Source organism: Enhydra lutris, unplaced genomic scaffold (genome assembly GCF_002288905.1).
Source record: "Enhydra lutris kenyoni isolate GAN:26980312 unplaced genomic scaffold, ASM228890v2 scaffoldscaffold2, whole genome shotgun sequence".
NCBI lineage: Eukaryota > Metazoa > Chordata > Mammalia > Carnivora > Mustelidae > Enhydra > Enhydra lutris.
Genome location: NW_019154086.1, coordinates 66,106,101 through 66,123,103, shown reverse-complemented (window position 1 = coordinate 66,123,103; position 17,003 = coordinate 66,106,101). Strand labels below are relative to the sequence as shown.

General features: G+C 35.8%; 1 protein-coding gene across 2 annotated transcripts in view; it reads left to right on the top strand.

The window, feature by feature from the left end:
- The window catches only part of LOC111152205 (adhesion G protein-coupled receptor G7), a 67,779-nt gene extending 51,024 nt beyond the window's left edge, over positions 1-16,755 (top strand). For both annotated transcript variants that reach the window (XM_022510603.1, XM_022510600.1), the window contains exons 14-16: positions 4,083-4,238; positions 6,278-6,434; positions 16,495-16,755. In XM_022510603.1, coding sequence (XP_022366311.1) covers positions 4,083-4,238; positions 6,278-6,434; positions 16,495-16,755 — 574 coding nt within the window. The remainder of the gene's footprint in view (positions 1-4,082; positions 4,239-6,277; positions 6,435-16,494) is intronic.
- Positions 16,756-17,003: the final 248 nt, after the last annotated feature.

Genomic DNA, 17,003 nt, shown 5'->3' with positions numbered 1-17,003 from the left:
GATCTGAGTTGAACTCTTTATGAGTATTACTTTTTTTAAAAGATTTTATTTATTTATTTGTCAGAGAGAGAGAGAGGGAGGGAGAGCACAAGCTGGAGAGAGGCAATGAGAGAGAGGAGCAGGCTCCCAGCTGAGCAAGGAGTCCAATGTAGGTCTCCATCCCAGGACCCTGGGATCATGACCTGAGCCAAAGGCAGAGGCTTAACCAACTGAGACACCCAGGTACCACTTTATGTGTGTTTCTGCTACCAAATGGCAACTGCTCTATAATTTATCATCCCCTCTCCTTTTATAATTCAACCATTCTTACCCCTTGGATTCCACCTTAAATCTAAAAGCAACTAAAACAAAACAAAACAAAACTCTTGGAAATGTGCCAGTACAGCCAAGGGAAGATTGTGGTGTTAGGGTGCATACCTATTTTCAAGGTTGACCATGCCCAACTTAAGAATAAGAGGCTATCTATCTGGCTTGGTTTTAGGAGCCAAATACTCCAGGTACCAGTTTTTCTGTTTAATTATGGTTAAATATCTTTTAATAAATTTAAAAAATTTAATTCCACAATTACAGATCAGGAGTAAGATGCATCTCACAGGAGAGGTAGTTCTGTTCAAACTGCATCACTGATTTCCTACCTTAACTTTGGGACAGAGCTAGATCTACTCCTATAAAAAGCCTTCAGGAGAAAGAAGCTTACCATCTTAAATATATTCACACTGAACTATGAATAATTGAGAGCAGATTCTTTCCTGAGTACACTGTTAAATGTTAGGGAAGACACAAGGTGATGATAATAAGGGAAGTTGGGAAGAGAAGAAGGATGTTTAATGTAGCATACCTCCTCTTAGACCCATATTCCCCACCTTTTATCCTATACACGTGGATCAAAGATCACATTTCTTTGGAATATATATAGAAAAAGGAGGAATAATAATAATAATAATAATTATTATTATTATTATTTTTAGTTATCCTTCCAGCAATTGCACCACGATATACCATGCTTTCCCCCAACTGCTCCCAGCTCTGCCAGTCATACCTGAAACCCCTAACCCACTTGCTACCTCTGTAAGAACCCAATTATGGGGTGACTCCAAGGTAGGACTTACTCTTCATTAATGCTCCCTCCCCTGATTGTTGGTGCCACCATCACATAACCTGTTTCAGACTTTTCTGAAAGGTTGAGGTCACATGGGAAATTATAATGCCTGAGGGGGAAATTCTTTCCAAGTGTATGCTATATATGGGATAACACTGTCTTCATGATCTTTTTCATGGGGCAAAATCACTTGTAGCTAAACATTTCATCTGACCTCCACTTGTAATGCTCTCTAGATGTCAGTTCCATAGCTGTTTGTCAGATTAGCCTCCACTGTGTGCTCTCCAGTCTTAACTCTAGAAATTCCACTTTATACCTATAAGGGTTAGTCTGACTTCGGATCCATCCATCTTCTAGACAGTCTATTTCTCAAATCTGAGTTATTAAATTCAGAAAAACCGTAGGAGAGGCTGTCATGAGAACAAATTGAGCATGACTATCTCTCCAAGTGGTACAAAGGATAGAGGGGCTGAGAAGGAGTCCTGTCCTAGTGCACAGTTCCTGACCACTATGGATATCTAAGCTAATTTCCTTCCAGGTCTACCTACTGGTAAGAGGTGGCTGAGGAATCCTGCATACATTCACGGGCATGCAGGCGCGCGCATATGCGCGCGCACGCGCACACACACACACACACACACACACACACACACACACACATCTATAGTACAATCAGTAATCCTAAGAAATGGTATTGTCTAAAGTTGAAACAACTCAAGAAGCATGCAGGTAAGGATAAATATTTGTCTAATTGTTTGATAACTAACAAGTCTGCCTTTATCCAATACAGTTGTATTATTCTATTTTCTTCCTCTATCTTTTCTTCCTCCTTTAAACCCTCTAAGCTGCATAGATAAGAAATGTGTTCATCTTCTTCATTTGAAACTTCTGATGTTGACTTACTTAGTCACCAAAGAAGCTTCTAGAGTTCTGAAAGTACTTCTCAGAAGGATTTCATTAAATTCTCATCAAGTGCCCTCCCATTTCTTCTGCGTAGGAGATGGCAGAATGGAGAATGACAGGAAGGTTGTTCTCCAGTTAGCAATGAAAAGAATGCCAGAAGTCCTGAAGATAAACTCACTAGCTCTCACCATTTTATTTAAGGATAGACCTATTCTGTCTGTTAATAGAGTATAGGCATTCCTTTTTACTTTTTATTTCATTATAGAGACTTGAACATCCTGGTTTCCTTCTAGGTCATTCAGATTAGAAATATGATTTCTAATAATTTAAATTATAACAACATTCCAATACAAGACAATTTAGAAATCCTTTGATGTGTATAATAATACTGTTATACCTGCAAGGAAAGAAAACATACATTAATTGAATGCCAAATACATGCCAGGGCTTCTCATGTCATTTTGTTAATACCCAAATGCCCACCTGATACTGGCACTGGAGTGTCTAATGGGACATCTTGTGGTCTTCCCTCCCAAACTTGCTCTTCTTATCATCTTTCCTATTTCAGTTAATGGTAGTTCTGTCCTTCCCGGTACTCAGGTCAAAGAATTTGGAATCAGCCTTAATCCTCCTACGTCTCACATCCAACCTAGAAATAAATCCATTGCCTTACTTTTGCATATATGTGGAGTCAGACTATTTCCCAACATTTCCTCTTCTCACCCAAGCCACCAGATTATTGTAATAAACTCCTAGCCGATTTCTTACTTTTGCATGTGCTCTTCTATTATCCCTGCATCTAGCAAGACTAATAATTCCAAAACTCAAGATAGATAATTAAATAATGGGCAGAAGACATGAATAGACATTTTTCCAAAGAAGACATCCAGATAGCAAATAGATACTTTGAAAAGATGTTTAACATCACTCATCATCAGGGAAATACAAATCAAAACTACAATGAGATATCACCTTACATCTGTCAGAATGGCTAAAACAAAACACAAGAAACAACAAGTGTTGACAAAGATGCAGAGAAAAGAGAACCCTCTTACATTGTTGGTGGGAATGCAAATTGGAGCAGTCACTGTGGAAAACAGTATGGAGGTCTTTAGGGTTTTCTATATATAGCATCATGTCACAAAGAAGAAATTTTTGGGTTTTTGTTGTTGTTGTTGTTGTTCACTGCTAATATCTGATATCTAGAACTAGATATCACATAGCATGTATCCTGTTAATACTTACCAAATAGATGAATTCATTCTTGTGACAATGCCAAGAAGTGATTACTATACTTTACTGATGAGGGAAAAAAAAACCCCAAAATACCACCCAAACATTTGCAACAATAACAACAACGAAAACCTCAAAACAGATGCAGTGAGGTTAAATAACTATTAAAATATTCTTAAACATTAAACTTTAAAAAATGCCCACTAATAAGTGACTATGTAAATAACCAAAACAAAATAATGGAGTAGTATTCAGCTATAAAAAATAATGACAGTCTTTATAATCACATCTAGAGTGATCTTCAAGATATGTTGTTAAGTGATAAAAGTACAATATGTTATTATTTGTTTAAAAATCAGAAAAAAATATTTGCTAGCATATGCATAATCTAAATCCAGAGGAATACACAAGAGACATTGTTTAGCACTGGTGATAGAAACTAGGTGACTAGGGATAGTTGTAGGGAGAGATAGTTATAGGGAGAGTTGTATCTCTATGATGTCTTGTACCTTTAAAATTTTGAGTCACCTTGATGTGCTACATGTTCACAAATGAGCGAAAACAGTAACTTGCCTGAAGTCAGACACCTAGTGAGTGATAGAATGACATTTACATTTGGGACTGCCTGATTTAAAAGTATTTTCTTTTCACTAGCCCATATATCAGGAAATATGGTAGAACTAAGTATTTTTTTTCCCCCTAGTGGATGAATTCTTGGAAGTCATTTCAAATATATAGAATGCAAAGAGATATTGGGTTTTAGCAGTTCTCTCAGTAACGTTAATAGCCCAGAGAATCAGTACGTATAACTTTTTAATCTACTAAAATCATTTTTTTCTCCTCATAGCTGCTGGCTGGCAGTTTCAGGAAAAAATGGTCTTATAACAAGCTCATTGTTGTGGTCATTCATAATGCCTATCACCATTATCCTCATCAACAATATTGTTATATTTATTATCATTATAGTCAAAGTGATATGGAAGACTAACCAGAATCTGACAAGGTAAGATTACCCATTAGTGGGATGCTCCCAGGCATTACTCATGCAGTACATAATACACCACCACAATGCATCCACAGATTCTAAAAGGGTTTTCAGACTTCTGGGACAATGACAAGGATATGTGGTTTGCAGGGTGGATTTTCTTTTAAATTTTGTCTCGAAAAGTAAATCTTCTCATCTTCCAATAATATAGAACTGCATTAACACACTTTCGTGCTGTATGAGCCCAACTAAAAACTAAATCCAAAGACTTCAAAAAAAGAAAATTTCTCCCCCAATCCCAAATATGCAAGAAATCAGATTTGAATCATTAAGGAAATGAGAAGGTTGTGAGAAGATGCTGGTAACTGCATTTCATTTTACAAACTAGTAGCTTCAGGTTATATTTTGCATGTGTTTCTTGAATCTGATAGTGGCTTTAAGGTTTTTAAATTAGTTTAAAACATAAAAATTGGGAGATTTAAAAATTATATTTTCTCTTGAAAAAATTGGAACTTCTGGCAACATTGTGTCCACATATCTGCAGGTGGGACATGTGTACTCTGGTCTATCAGTTCCCATGTGTTCTTCTTAATATAACTTTCCTGACCTCAATAAGCCTTTTCGTTGTTGTCCCTGGTAAACAAAAAGCTTTCGGTGGAGAGGTAAAGAACAGAAACTATTAAACAGGTATACTCTCCTTATCCATACCTTCAACATCACAATTGGTTAGAACACAGTGTTAATGAGGCCATGAATCCAGGTTTAATTTTATAAGACTCCATTTACCCCCAGTACATTTATTATATGCACATCTGTGAGCTTTGTTGGTCACCAAGTGGATTCATTTGGTATGAACAGTTGGGTGAAAACAACTGACATTAGTGGGAATATCATCGTAACTATGTGCTTTACTGATCAAGAGTGAGTATCATCTTTCCGATATGAATGGTAATCCATATTGAAGGGAAATGTGGGGGAAAAGACTATAACTGATAATCATTCAAACCTTTGTTTTATTAGCAGTGCAGAAACATCTTGGTAAAATCTTCTTAGCCTAATTGCAGAGTAAGTTATATTTCCTTTATACAAAACAGTATCATTTTGGCCACAGACAGCAACAAATTTCTATTTCTAGATTTTGGCTGACGGTTCATGGTTCTTAAATTGGCTTAGTCACAGTAAAAAGCAGGTTACAACTTAATTTAACAAATTATCTTTCATGTATCAGTTAGCTTTTGCTGCATAACAAACCACCCCAGAATTTACTAGCTTAAAGTGACAAATATTTATTATTTGTTGTAAGTTTGAGTGTTGGTCAGGTACTTGTTCTTGTCTTCACAGACTTGATTATGGATGGATGGTCTAAGATGACTTATTTTTGTGCTGGTGGTGGTTGGGCGGTTGATTTTGAGTGGAAGCTGCTCAGTTGGGAAAGCTAATCTCTGTTCCGTGTAGTCTTTCATCAACAATAAGGCCAGTACAGGCTTCTCAATATAGTGGTGTCAGGGTGCCAAAGAACAATAAAAAAAAGCCAGCTCTGCTGAGCAAAATGCTTTCAAGCTTCTGCTTGTGCCAATAATTGCTAAGATCCCATTGGTAAGTCATATGGCTGAGTTCAGATTCCTACATTTCTATATCTTAATAACCTTTCATTCTCATATCAACCTACTTCATGGCAAGGTCCCAGATGCCCAGAAAAGGAGTTTCTCATTGGCTGATCCACAATATAATCACCAAGATAAAATTCCTTTCCAAAGAAAACATTGATTTGTGTGTGTGTGTATGTTTGTGTGTGTGGTACTTGCTTGCAATAGAGTGTAAAGGACTATTTATGCCTGAGCTTTTAAGCAAGTATCACTGTATTCCTTAATGAAGCTTGCTAAATCAGATTTTACCCAGATGTAGGTCTAACATGGTTTTCTACCTAATGCATAATATTGTTAAATAGTATATATGGCCATCTGAATATTCACAATTAGAGGGTAACACTGATATTAATAAGTAAAATGATATTAATAAATAAAACCATGTTTTATTTCTTGCTTTCTCTTACCTAGCACAAAAAAGGTTTCATTCCTAAAGAAGATTCTTAGTACGTTATCTATTACAGTTGTTTTTGGAGTTACCTGGATTCTGGCATACTTTATGCTGATTGGTAATGATGACGTCAGGGAGATCTTCAGCTACATGTTCTGCCTTTTCAACACTACTCAGGTATGGTGTGGATTAGTCTGAAGGTAGCAGATCATACAGTAGTAGGCATGATATTACCCTGGGCTAAACTAAAGGTGACTTTAAAGGTCATTGCTTGGATATCTTTAGGAGACTATTTTCAATACATTTTGAAGAGGAAAGAAAGCTCTTTATGACTTATTTCATAAGGTACAGTTCATGGGCACAGTTCATAGGATATAATTGCTGTATGGTTAGACCACGTTAGTCCCTCTTCTCTTAGCAGAAGAGGTTTTGTCCAGCAACTGGCTTGGCAAACACCTCCTGACTCCTTTTCTCTCATGTAATAGGTTCATGGCAGCTCTTCACCGTAGTTGATATGGTTGATATGGATAATGTTATGGTTACTGTTGGAGCTTAGACCCCTGTGGGGTTAGCTGAATTTTTTTCTTTATCTCTCTTTTAAAAATTTTGTAAGAGTATGTCATTAATCTTAAAAAAAACTTTATTGAGGAACAATTGGGACTAATTGGCAGATACAATTGTATATATTTAAAGTGTATAACATGACAATTTGATATACATATATATTATGGAATGATTACCAAGATCAAAATAATTAACACATCCATCACCTCACGTAGTTGTTGAGGATTCAGGCATTTACGTTCATCAGGGATACTGGCCTGAAATTTTCTTTTCTGTAGTATTCTTGTCTAGCTTGGTATCAGGGTAATGCTGACCTTATAAAATGAGTTTGGAAGTGTTCCATCCTCTTCAGTCTTTTTGAAAGAGTTTGAGAAGAATTGGTATTAATTATTTTTTTTTTTAAAGATTTTATTTATTTATTTGTCAGAGAGAGAGAGAGGGAGAGAGAGCAAGCACAGGCAGACAGAATGGCAGGCAGAGGCAGAGGGAGAAGCAGGCTCCCTGATGAGCAAGGAGCCCGATGTGGGACTCGATCCCAGGACGCTGGGATCATGACCTGAGCCGAAGGCAGCTGCTTAACCAACTGAGCCACCCAGGCATCCCGGTATTAATTATTTTTAAAATTCTTGTTGGAATTCACCTGTGAAGTAATCTGATCCTGGGCTTTTCATTATCAGGAGGTTTTTGATTACTTATTCAATCTCCAAACTTTTTATTGGTCTGTTCAGTTTTTCTGTTACTTTGTTATTCAGTGTTGGTAAGTTGTGTGTGAATGTTTTATTTCATTTCTTTAAAATTTATTGATAATTGCTTTATGGCCATGAATTGGTATATCTTGATAAAGTATTTATCCTTGGAAAGAATGTGCATTCTGCAGTTGTTGTGTGTAGTGTTCTAAAAATGTCAGTAGGGTGAAAGTGATTGTTAGTAATGTACAGATTTTCTATCCTTACCAATATTTTTGTGTTTCTCTCAATTGCTGAAAGAGGAGTATTAATATCCCTAACCGTGATTGTGAATTTGTCTATTTTCCCTTTAATTCTGTCAATTTTTGCTGCATACATTTTGAAGTTCTGCTGTTAGATCCATATACATTTATGGTTGTGATGTCTTCTGAGTAAATTGACCATTTATCCTTTGGAAATGTTCCTCTTTAACTCTGAGTACTCTTTGTCATAAAGTCCATTTTATATGATCTTCAACCTTCATATGCATATTGGCTGAATTGTATATATTTTTTAAATCCATTCACTTTCAACCTGTGCTTTTACATTTAAAGTATGTATCTGGTACATAACAAATAGGCAGGTCTTACCCTTTTGTTCATTCTGACAATCTCTGTCTTTTAATTAGAGTGTTTAGTACATTTAAAGCTGATGTAATTATTAATATGGGTGATTTATATCTACCATTTTACTATTTGTTTTCTGTTGCCATTCTAGTTCTTTATTCCTCTGTTTACTTTCATTTTTGAAGGATATTATCATGAATATGGAATAATGGGTTGATAGTTTTTTTTCCCCTTTTAGTGTTATGAAGTCATTTCACAAACTTGCTCCAGTTTCTGATGAGACATCCTGAATGTTTTATATTCTTTCCCCCCCTGTATGTAATGAATTATGTCCTTTGGTTGCTTTCAAGATTTTATCTTTATCTCTGACTTTTAGCATTTTCCTTTGCATTTATTCTGATTGGGGTTGCCGAGTTCCCAGAATCTGTTTTTTTATATCTTTCACCAAATTTGTGGAAATTTTTAATCTTTATTTCTTCAAATAGTTTTTCCTATCCTGTTCTTTTACTTTTCTCTTTTTTGGGGACTTTAATTATATGTATGTTGGACCATTTGATATTTTTCCACAGGTCTCAGAGCTGTTTATTCTTTCTCATTCCTTCTTGCTAGTCATCAGATTGGATTATCTTAGTGATCCATCTTCAAGGACATTTATTTTACCTTTAGTCATTTCCAGTCTGCTGTTAACTCTATCCAGTGATTTTTATTTCAGATATTGTACTTTTTTAGTTTCACAGTTTTTATCTTATTATTTTTCATAGATTTATTTTGCTGATATTTCCTAATTTTGGCTCATTATGAGTATATTTTCTTTTACCACACTATGCATATCATCATAAAACTTTAAAATCCTTGTCTGCTAACTCTGACATCTGGGTTATTTTAGTCAATCTCCATTGTTTGCCTTTTTGGTTAGTATGAGCCATGTTTTCCTGTTTCTTTAGTATGAGCCATGTTTCCTGTTTCTTCATATGTCTAGTAATTTTGGTTGTTTCCTGGACATTTTAAATAATACACTGTAGCAACTCTTCATTCTGTTTTATTCCTACCAAGAGTAGAGTTAGCATATAATTAATTTAGCTGGACTAAAACTGAAAACTATATCTCCTAGGGAAGACAACAGTGGAAATCTCTGCTTAGTTATTTTAGTCTCAGACATGCTTCTTAGACTTCACTCCATGCATTTATAGTTCAGAGGTCAGTAAGAGATTTGGGCAGAATTTATAAGCAGAATCTGGAGCTCCCCCTCTCTGTTTCCTCCTGGATATTCTGAATATTCTTATTTACTTTTCAGATTCTATAGTTTCCCTAAACCCTGTTTTGCAGTTCTTCAACCTAGTAAGACAGCCTTTTAATTCCAGGTTTATTCACCCTATGTGGGGTGATCAGACTGTGTTTTCTGGCTAAAAGATATCAAAAATAAAACAAAACAGGAATCCTACCCAGTTACAGTTCCCTTTTTCCCAAATTCCAACTCCTAGATTCTCCTTCCAGTTTCAGACTGCTTTTAGTTGTTCTTCAGTGTATTCAGGTCGGTTTTAAAAAATATTTTGTCTAAAGTTTATAGTTGCTATCTGCAAGAGGGTTGATTTGAAGAGCAGAACCTTATGAAGTTGTTTTTGTAACATTATACATAAGACTGAAGGTGTTTTTATTCCTTGAGTCTTATCTCAAATATAATTATAAATCTTTAAAAAATATTCCATTCTTATTTTGTTTTAAAATAGGAAATGCAGATTTATATTCTTTTTCTTTTTTGTAACCTATTCTATTAATATATTAGGGGCATTTATTCTAAGAAGCAGAACATTTAGACTAAGGATTATGGTCACCTTCTAATTTTTTTCATGGCAAAAATAGTGACATGAATGAACAAAAATGTTAGATTAAAAATGAAGATAATCCTGTTTGACCTTAGGGGATTTTTGTTTGTATATATGCATGGAGAACGTCAAACTCTAAGATAAAACAAGTATGCATTTTTGAAAGACTTATCTTGAAATCAGAATTTCTCTCTCTGCTTCTTAACTCTGTGCCTCCTCTCATGGTGAATAATGGCTTTTACTCTGATAAAAAATACTACAAAGACTTTTCCTTCTGTATATAGAGTCTTACTGTTTGTCTTTATACAATTTAATGCTGTATTATCATGTTCCTAGAAATTTATGGGTATTGTATATTTCTGGTATATTACATCTTTCATCATTATAACAAGTCACTTTTGGTCCCTTTTGTCTTGAAATCTGATTTTCCATATATTAATGCAGCAACTTCAGATTTGTTTTTCTTTGATCTTATCTATTTATATAAGGTTTTTTTTATCTTTAAGCTTTCTTTATCACTTTGATTTTGTTTTACCTCTTTTTAGATCCTATATATTTAGATTTGTATTTTAAAATAATTTTCTCATTGTTTTTTCATTTTATTAAAAAAGTTAAATTTTTAGCTATCTAGTTTAATTTTAGCCATCAAAACTAATATGTTTGATCTTTTTCTTGTTATGCCTGAGTTTTCGCATCAGAGAGACCACCAAGGAGCCAAGCACCGATGCAATCACTCTAGGGTTTATTTGACAAGCTTAAGCTTGGGCCCAAGTTTACCCGACACAGCGGAGTAGGGACTTGGACCCCGAGCCAGATTACAGTCAGAGTTTTTAAAGGCAGAGTAGGGGTGGACTCGGTGGTGGGTGAGGACAAAGGGGGTTATGGATGATGTAAGTCTCTAAGGAATTTTGGAAGTGAGGTCTCTAGGACCTTGAGGGGCTACCTGTTGTCTGGGGAAAAGGTTATTCATTACCAATAATAAAAATCTTCTCATGAGACCCTCTAGATGTATATCAGTGGGTCATATGCTTGGGAATGATCGCAGACACTATCTTGGAGGTTTAGAGATAAAGTTTCACATTTATCCTATCAAGTGTCCTTGTTAATGAGATTTAGGTTAGGAGAAATTTAACTTTATTTAGGGCTTGAGGAACTGAGTTATTTGCCTCTGGAAATTGTGCTATTGTTAAGATAGCTTCTTTGTTGTAAATCTCTGGGACATTGGTAAACCAAGGAAGACTCCTGTCTTGCAGGATTGTGATCTCTGAAAGTTAACTATTTGCTTTTCCCCCAGGGCAGCCAGGGGTGGCTGAGGAATGTCACACGGTACTACCGAGGGGAGGGGAGCGGTTGGAGAGGGGGTGCAAGGTGTCAGCCTCCGCTTTGCCAAGATGGCTGTACTTATGTCAGGGCTAGACTCGAGATGGGTACAGCCTTGTTTTTCTTGGCCTCCACAATTCTGTCATCTTATTTTCTTTTTTCACATCAATCCATTTCTTCCTAAATTATATATATATTGTATAATATATATATATATAATACTATATATATAATATATATAATATATATATGTAGCAATATATATATTGCTACAAAACTTATGTATGCTTTTACTTAAACTTCTCTAATTATTAGGACATTTCCATTTTGTTAATTATTATCTTTGTTTATAAAACATTACTATAGCTTTGTAAGATACAATTTTCAATTTCCAGAATAAAACAATGTATGTTGATTCCTCCCTTTTTAAGGTAAAAACATTAACACAATGTTGCTGCTTCCTGTCTCTTGGTTTTATTGGTACAACTTAAAATTTACTCTGCAACTATTAAATTAGAGTGTGTACATTATTTTATTTCAAGAGACATTTATAATACTTTGATTATATTTGATAATTATCTAAATTATATTTTCTTTTCTTTAAAAAATTTTTTTATCAAAGTATAGTTGACACACTCAGCTACAGTTTATTATGCTTAAATAGTCTCAATGCCTTTTGCTAGTCTTTTTATATTGGAATGTCCTGTTATTTTGACTTTTTATCTTAATGAATCTCTCACTGGTATATTTTTGAGTAATTATTTATAGGAATCTGGTAAATATTAATGAGGACTTTCCTCCCTGGTAATTTTTCTTTAGGTACCATGACACATAAACCACAAATTAGGTTGGAATTTAATTATTTTTTTTAAAGATTTTATTTATTTATTTGACAGAGAGATCACAAGCAGGCAGAGAGGCAGGCAGAGAGAGAGGAGGAAGCAGGCTCCCCGCTGAGCAGAGAGCCTGACGCGGGGCTCGATCCCAGGACTCTGAGATCACGACCTGAGCCGAAGGCAGCGGCCTAACTCACTGAGCCACCCAGGCGCCCCGGAATTTAATTATTGTCAGTAATCTTTTTTTATTGAAATTCTGTAGATTTACTGAGATTTTATGTTGTGTAAAAAGGTCAAAATTCTTTTGTTTTTTATTCTTCCCATTCTTATGCAATTCCTTAAAATTTTTTAAAAAATAATTTTGGACTCCTAGGATGTTGCAAAAATAGTGCAGAGAGTTCTTATGTGCCCTTCACCCAGCTTTTGCAACAATAACATCTTACGTAGCTATTATACACTGTCAAACCCAGGAAACTGACATTGGTATAATCCACATAGATTATTCACTTATGGGCTTTAAACCCTTGAAGTGATAACTTTAATTCTAGCTTTGTTCATTTTACTATGAATTAAATCAATAAATATAACTTATCAAATTAAATAGAATTATTATAGTTTTGTAATTTCATTTGTCCCCTTTCTTCTTGTACTCAGAAGTTAACTTTTTATGCATTCCATTTTCATTTCCTTAACTAGATTTCCAGTTCTCTCATGCAAGAAATATGTTCCTGTGTATCTTTCATTGTAGATAACATCTTGTTTGATATCAGGATGGGCTATAATTGTCTAATATTTTGTGACAAAACTGCAGTGTTTGATGATTGTCTTGTTGTCACTGAGAGTAGTAACTGCTGTGGGTGGTTGGTATCATGTTGGTTGTTTCTGGCCCTGGTCAAATATCACTGAGGAGACAAGTCTTTGATACAAAATGGAAACTACTGGAAAGCATTAGATGTATTTGATTGGACCACAAATATCTAGGAGTCTGTCTAGCCAGGTGTGGGAGCTGCTTGGCTGTTTAAATTGTAACTGCCTCATTTAACGTTTTACGTTTGTAAGCACCTCACCCTCTATTCCTGGTGGCCCATTTCCAGTGTCTTTTGAGAATTACTGCCTCAAGCAATGGATGTGTACCTGCCACTAAATTTAAATGAATATAAGGCAATGTTTCTCTGTTGTTAACACATAATGGAAACTCCCCAGAAGGGAAATAAATAGGATAATCTTAGTCTGGATTGCCAGTGACTCATGGGTTTGTAGCCTAGAGTGATGAAGAATTAAGGAAAGTACCTGGAAGGAATTATAATCAAGGATATTCTGTCCTCCATGCATATGAAGGGCACATTATAAAATAGAGGTTCATTACAAAATGTTAGTACTATCTGGTAAAATTGAGCATGGTCATATGGCAAGAGCACTGTGCTAAAAGGAGAGTCAGGCTGTCTTCCAGTTTTACCATTAATGATTATATGTTTTTAGGGAAGTCTTACAACCTCTCTGAGTGAACTATGTAAAATATAAAATGGAGGGGGGTTGTTAAAGTTGGTGCTGTGGATCTGAATATTATTGTCTACGTGAGAATTATTCCTGGGCTACCTAGTCAGTCACAATCTATGGGCTAAGAGCTAGAAATCTTCACTTTAAACAAGAATTTGATTTTTATGTACACTAAAGTGAATAGTTTACATGTAAGTCTCCTTCTAGATTTAGAATGCTATAATTCTAACAGACATTTACTAAGTGCTATAGATACTACTTAAAAAGAATTAGTTTGATCCATACATTTTGTGTTTTTCAATAACATCTTTGGGATTTTAGGGAGTATAGAAGTATTGGGATTCTACTCACACAGTTTCACACGATGGTGTCTTTATGAATTCTCCATGGTCTAGGTCTTTTTTTAATAGTTGCACAACCAGAAATTTTATCCAGTCTGTCTTTGCTTTAGAATTAAAAATGAAAGAGTGTACTCCACAAAGAGTACCAGATTTCTCATGTCCTCAAAATAAATCTCTTTCCCTTGAACAATCAGGATGGTCAGTGACCACTTTTGCCCTTCTGAAACCTATGTCCTATCCATCCTTCCTTGCATCATCAAGACCTTCATCAGAGAAGTAAATCCCACCTGTTGGATAATGATCAAGTTAATCTTCCTGTTTTTGATCAGAGAACTGGTCCATCTCTTGTCAATATGTACTGATTTTATTAGTTAAAGTCACAGGGTCTTTGGGTTATCTTACCAGAGCCTCAGAGTCTTCTACAACAGTATTCACAGGATATGATTCTAGAAATAATTCCTTATAAGGCTTGGGCCCTAGAGATGTTAATCTGGAGACATTATGGATTTTTAGAAGTAACTTTTTATTTTCAAATAGTTTAAAACAGGAAGTTGCAAAAATAATATAGAGTTCCCAGGTATTTTTTCCCCCAGCTTTCCCAATGATAGTATCTTTTTAAAAATTTTTATTTATTTATTTATTTGTTTATTTAAAAGATTTTATTTATTTGAGAGAGAAAGAGGGGGAGCAGCAGGCAGAGGGAGAGGGAGAAGCAGGCATCCCACTGAAGAAAGAACCCAGTGGGGACTCGATTCCAGGATGCTGAGATCATGACCTGAGATGAAGGCAGCTGCTTAACTGATGGAGCCACCCAGGTGCCCCCTAATGATAATATCTTATATAACCTTAATTCATCATCAAAATCAAGAAGTGAACATTGGCACAATACTGTTACTCAACTACAGATGTTAGTCTGTTATTTCCAATGAAGGATATTAATGAGAAATTAATGAGGGACTCTTAGAAGTTGTCATATACTTTATAATATCCTTCTAATGCTCTTAAAGCAAGAGACAGAGTAATATATTGGCTAGAAGAGTTTTGGAACAAAATGGAGTTGAGTCCAACTTCAGAGGCCAGTGATTATTGGTTGGGTAATCTTAGGGGGTTACCTAATTTATCTGAGCTATAGTTTTCTCATCTGTAACATGGGGATAGTAAGGCTTATTTATAGGGTTGGTGTTAGGAGTAAATGAGAAAGATTAAATGATGGGATTAAAAGACAAGCAATGTCTGATACCAGTAAGACTTCATTAAGTGGCAGTTTTCATTTTAAATGTGTACAAAAAATGTATTCAGCTTTTGTGGATTAATTTCTCATGCACATCTGATCTTTGTATATAAAGGACAGAAAAACAATGAATAGAAGTACTTGCAATTTTTGTTTTGTTCTTAAATGCACCAAATTTTTAGTTATTTTGTCAAAATACCAAGTACTGTACAAGCATAGAATGTTAGAACTGGAAGAAGTATTAAGTGAATCACAGTCCATCTGCCTCCTTCAGAAATTGAAGATAAAAGATGTGAGGAAAAAAGTGAAGTTACTATGGTATACTAACATGTAAATATTTGGTCTTTGTCCTCAGTTCCTGGCACACCGCTCCCAAAATTCAAGAAATCTGTGGAGCGATATGAGTGTCTTTTGTATACTAATGAATGACTGGTGGCTGAGGTCACTAGATAGCTTCAGGCTGGAGGCTTGTTACCAGAAAGACCAAACCTGGATTAGAAGCTTGGAAATTTCAACGCCATCTCTAGGAAGGGGAGAGAGGCAGGAAATTGAGTCAGTCACCAACGGCTAATGATATAATTACCAAACCCATATAATGGAACCTCCGTAAAAACCCCTAAATGAAGGGGTTTGGAGAGCTTCCAGGTTGGTGAACATATTGAAGAGCTGGGAAGGTGGTGCCCCTTAGCCCACACCTTGTTCTAGGATCTCTTCTGTTTGGTAGTCCCTGAGTTGTATCCTCTATAATAAACAGGTAATAGCAGGTAAAGATCTTTCCTGAGTTTTGTTAGTAGTTCTAGTGAATTATCAAACCTGAAGCCGCGAGGTGGGTTGTGGGAACTCCCGACTTTGTAGTCAAGTCAGACAGAAGTGTGGGTAATGTGGGGACCAGATATTTCCAACTAGCATCTGAAGTGAAGGCAGTCGTAAGACTGAGGCTTAACCTGTAGAATCTGACACTACCTCTGGGTTTCTAGTGTCAGAATTCAGCTGAATTATAGGAACACCCATTTGGTGTCAAGAAGAGAAAGAGCCTCTCAGTGATATAGCCAACATGTGGTGAACTGGGATCTGAATTAAGGTCTTCTAACTCTACAGCTTACATGTAGCACTTTCCAACTCTAACTCTACTGCTTACATGTAGCACTTTCCATAGGAGAAGAACCTCACCTCAGCCCTCTGAGACAATAAAGTGCTCAGCCGCTGTGGGTGCAAACTCGAGCTGGGGAGTTGTTGTGCATGATGAAAAGGGTGGATGGCACAGTTAAATAAATCTCTTCCCTGATTCTGTATTTCAATCTGATCTAACATCAACCTTTTATTCTATCTGCCAGGGATTGCAAATTTTTATCCTCTACACTGTCAAAACAAAAATCTTCCAGAGTGAAGCTTCCAAAGTGTTGAAGTCGCTGTCAGAGTCCACTGGGAGAGTGAAGCTACTGCCATCAGTGACCCCACTGAGGCTGCGTTTGAGGATGTATAACTTGCTCACGTCATTTCCAGCCCTGAATGAACGCTTTACGCTGCTGGAGCCATCTGTTATTATGGAGGAAATGACACCCTCTGAAAGTGACCAAGCCGACTCAAGCATCTAGACAGTGAAATTAGTACCTTTTGTAATCCTCTTTTTGCATAACTCATGTTAAGTTTTGCTTATTCTTTTTCTTTCCTTTATTACTCAGTCCTCCCAGAAAGTCTCCCTCAATATATTTTGCTCAAGGCTAAGAATCAGGTAAAACCTGTTGTTTGTTATCGTCCGGGATAACGGATTTGGTAGTTTTTTTCTATTATTCAATAGAGTCTCACCTGAATTCCACCCAGCATTCAAGATAATTCAAAATAT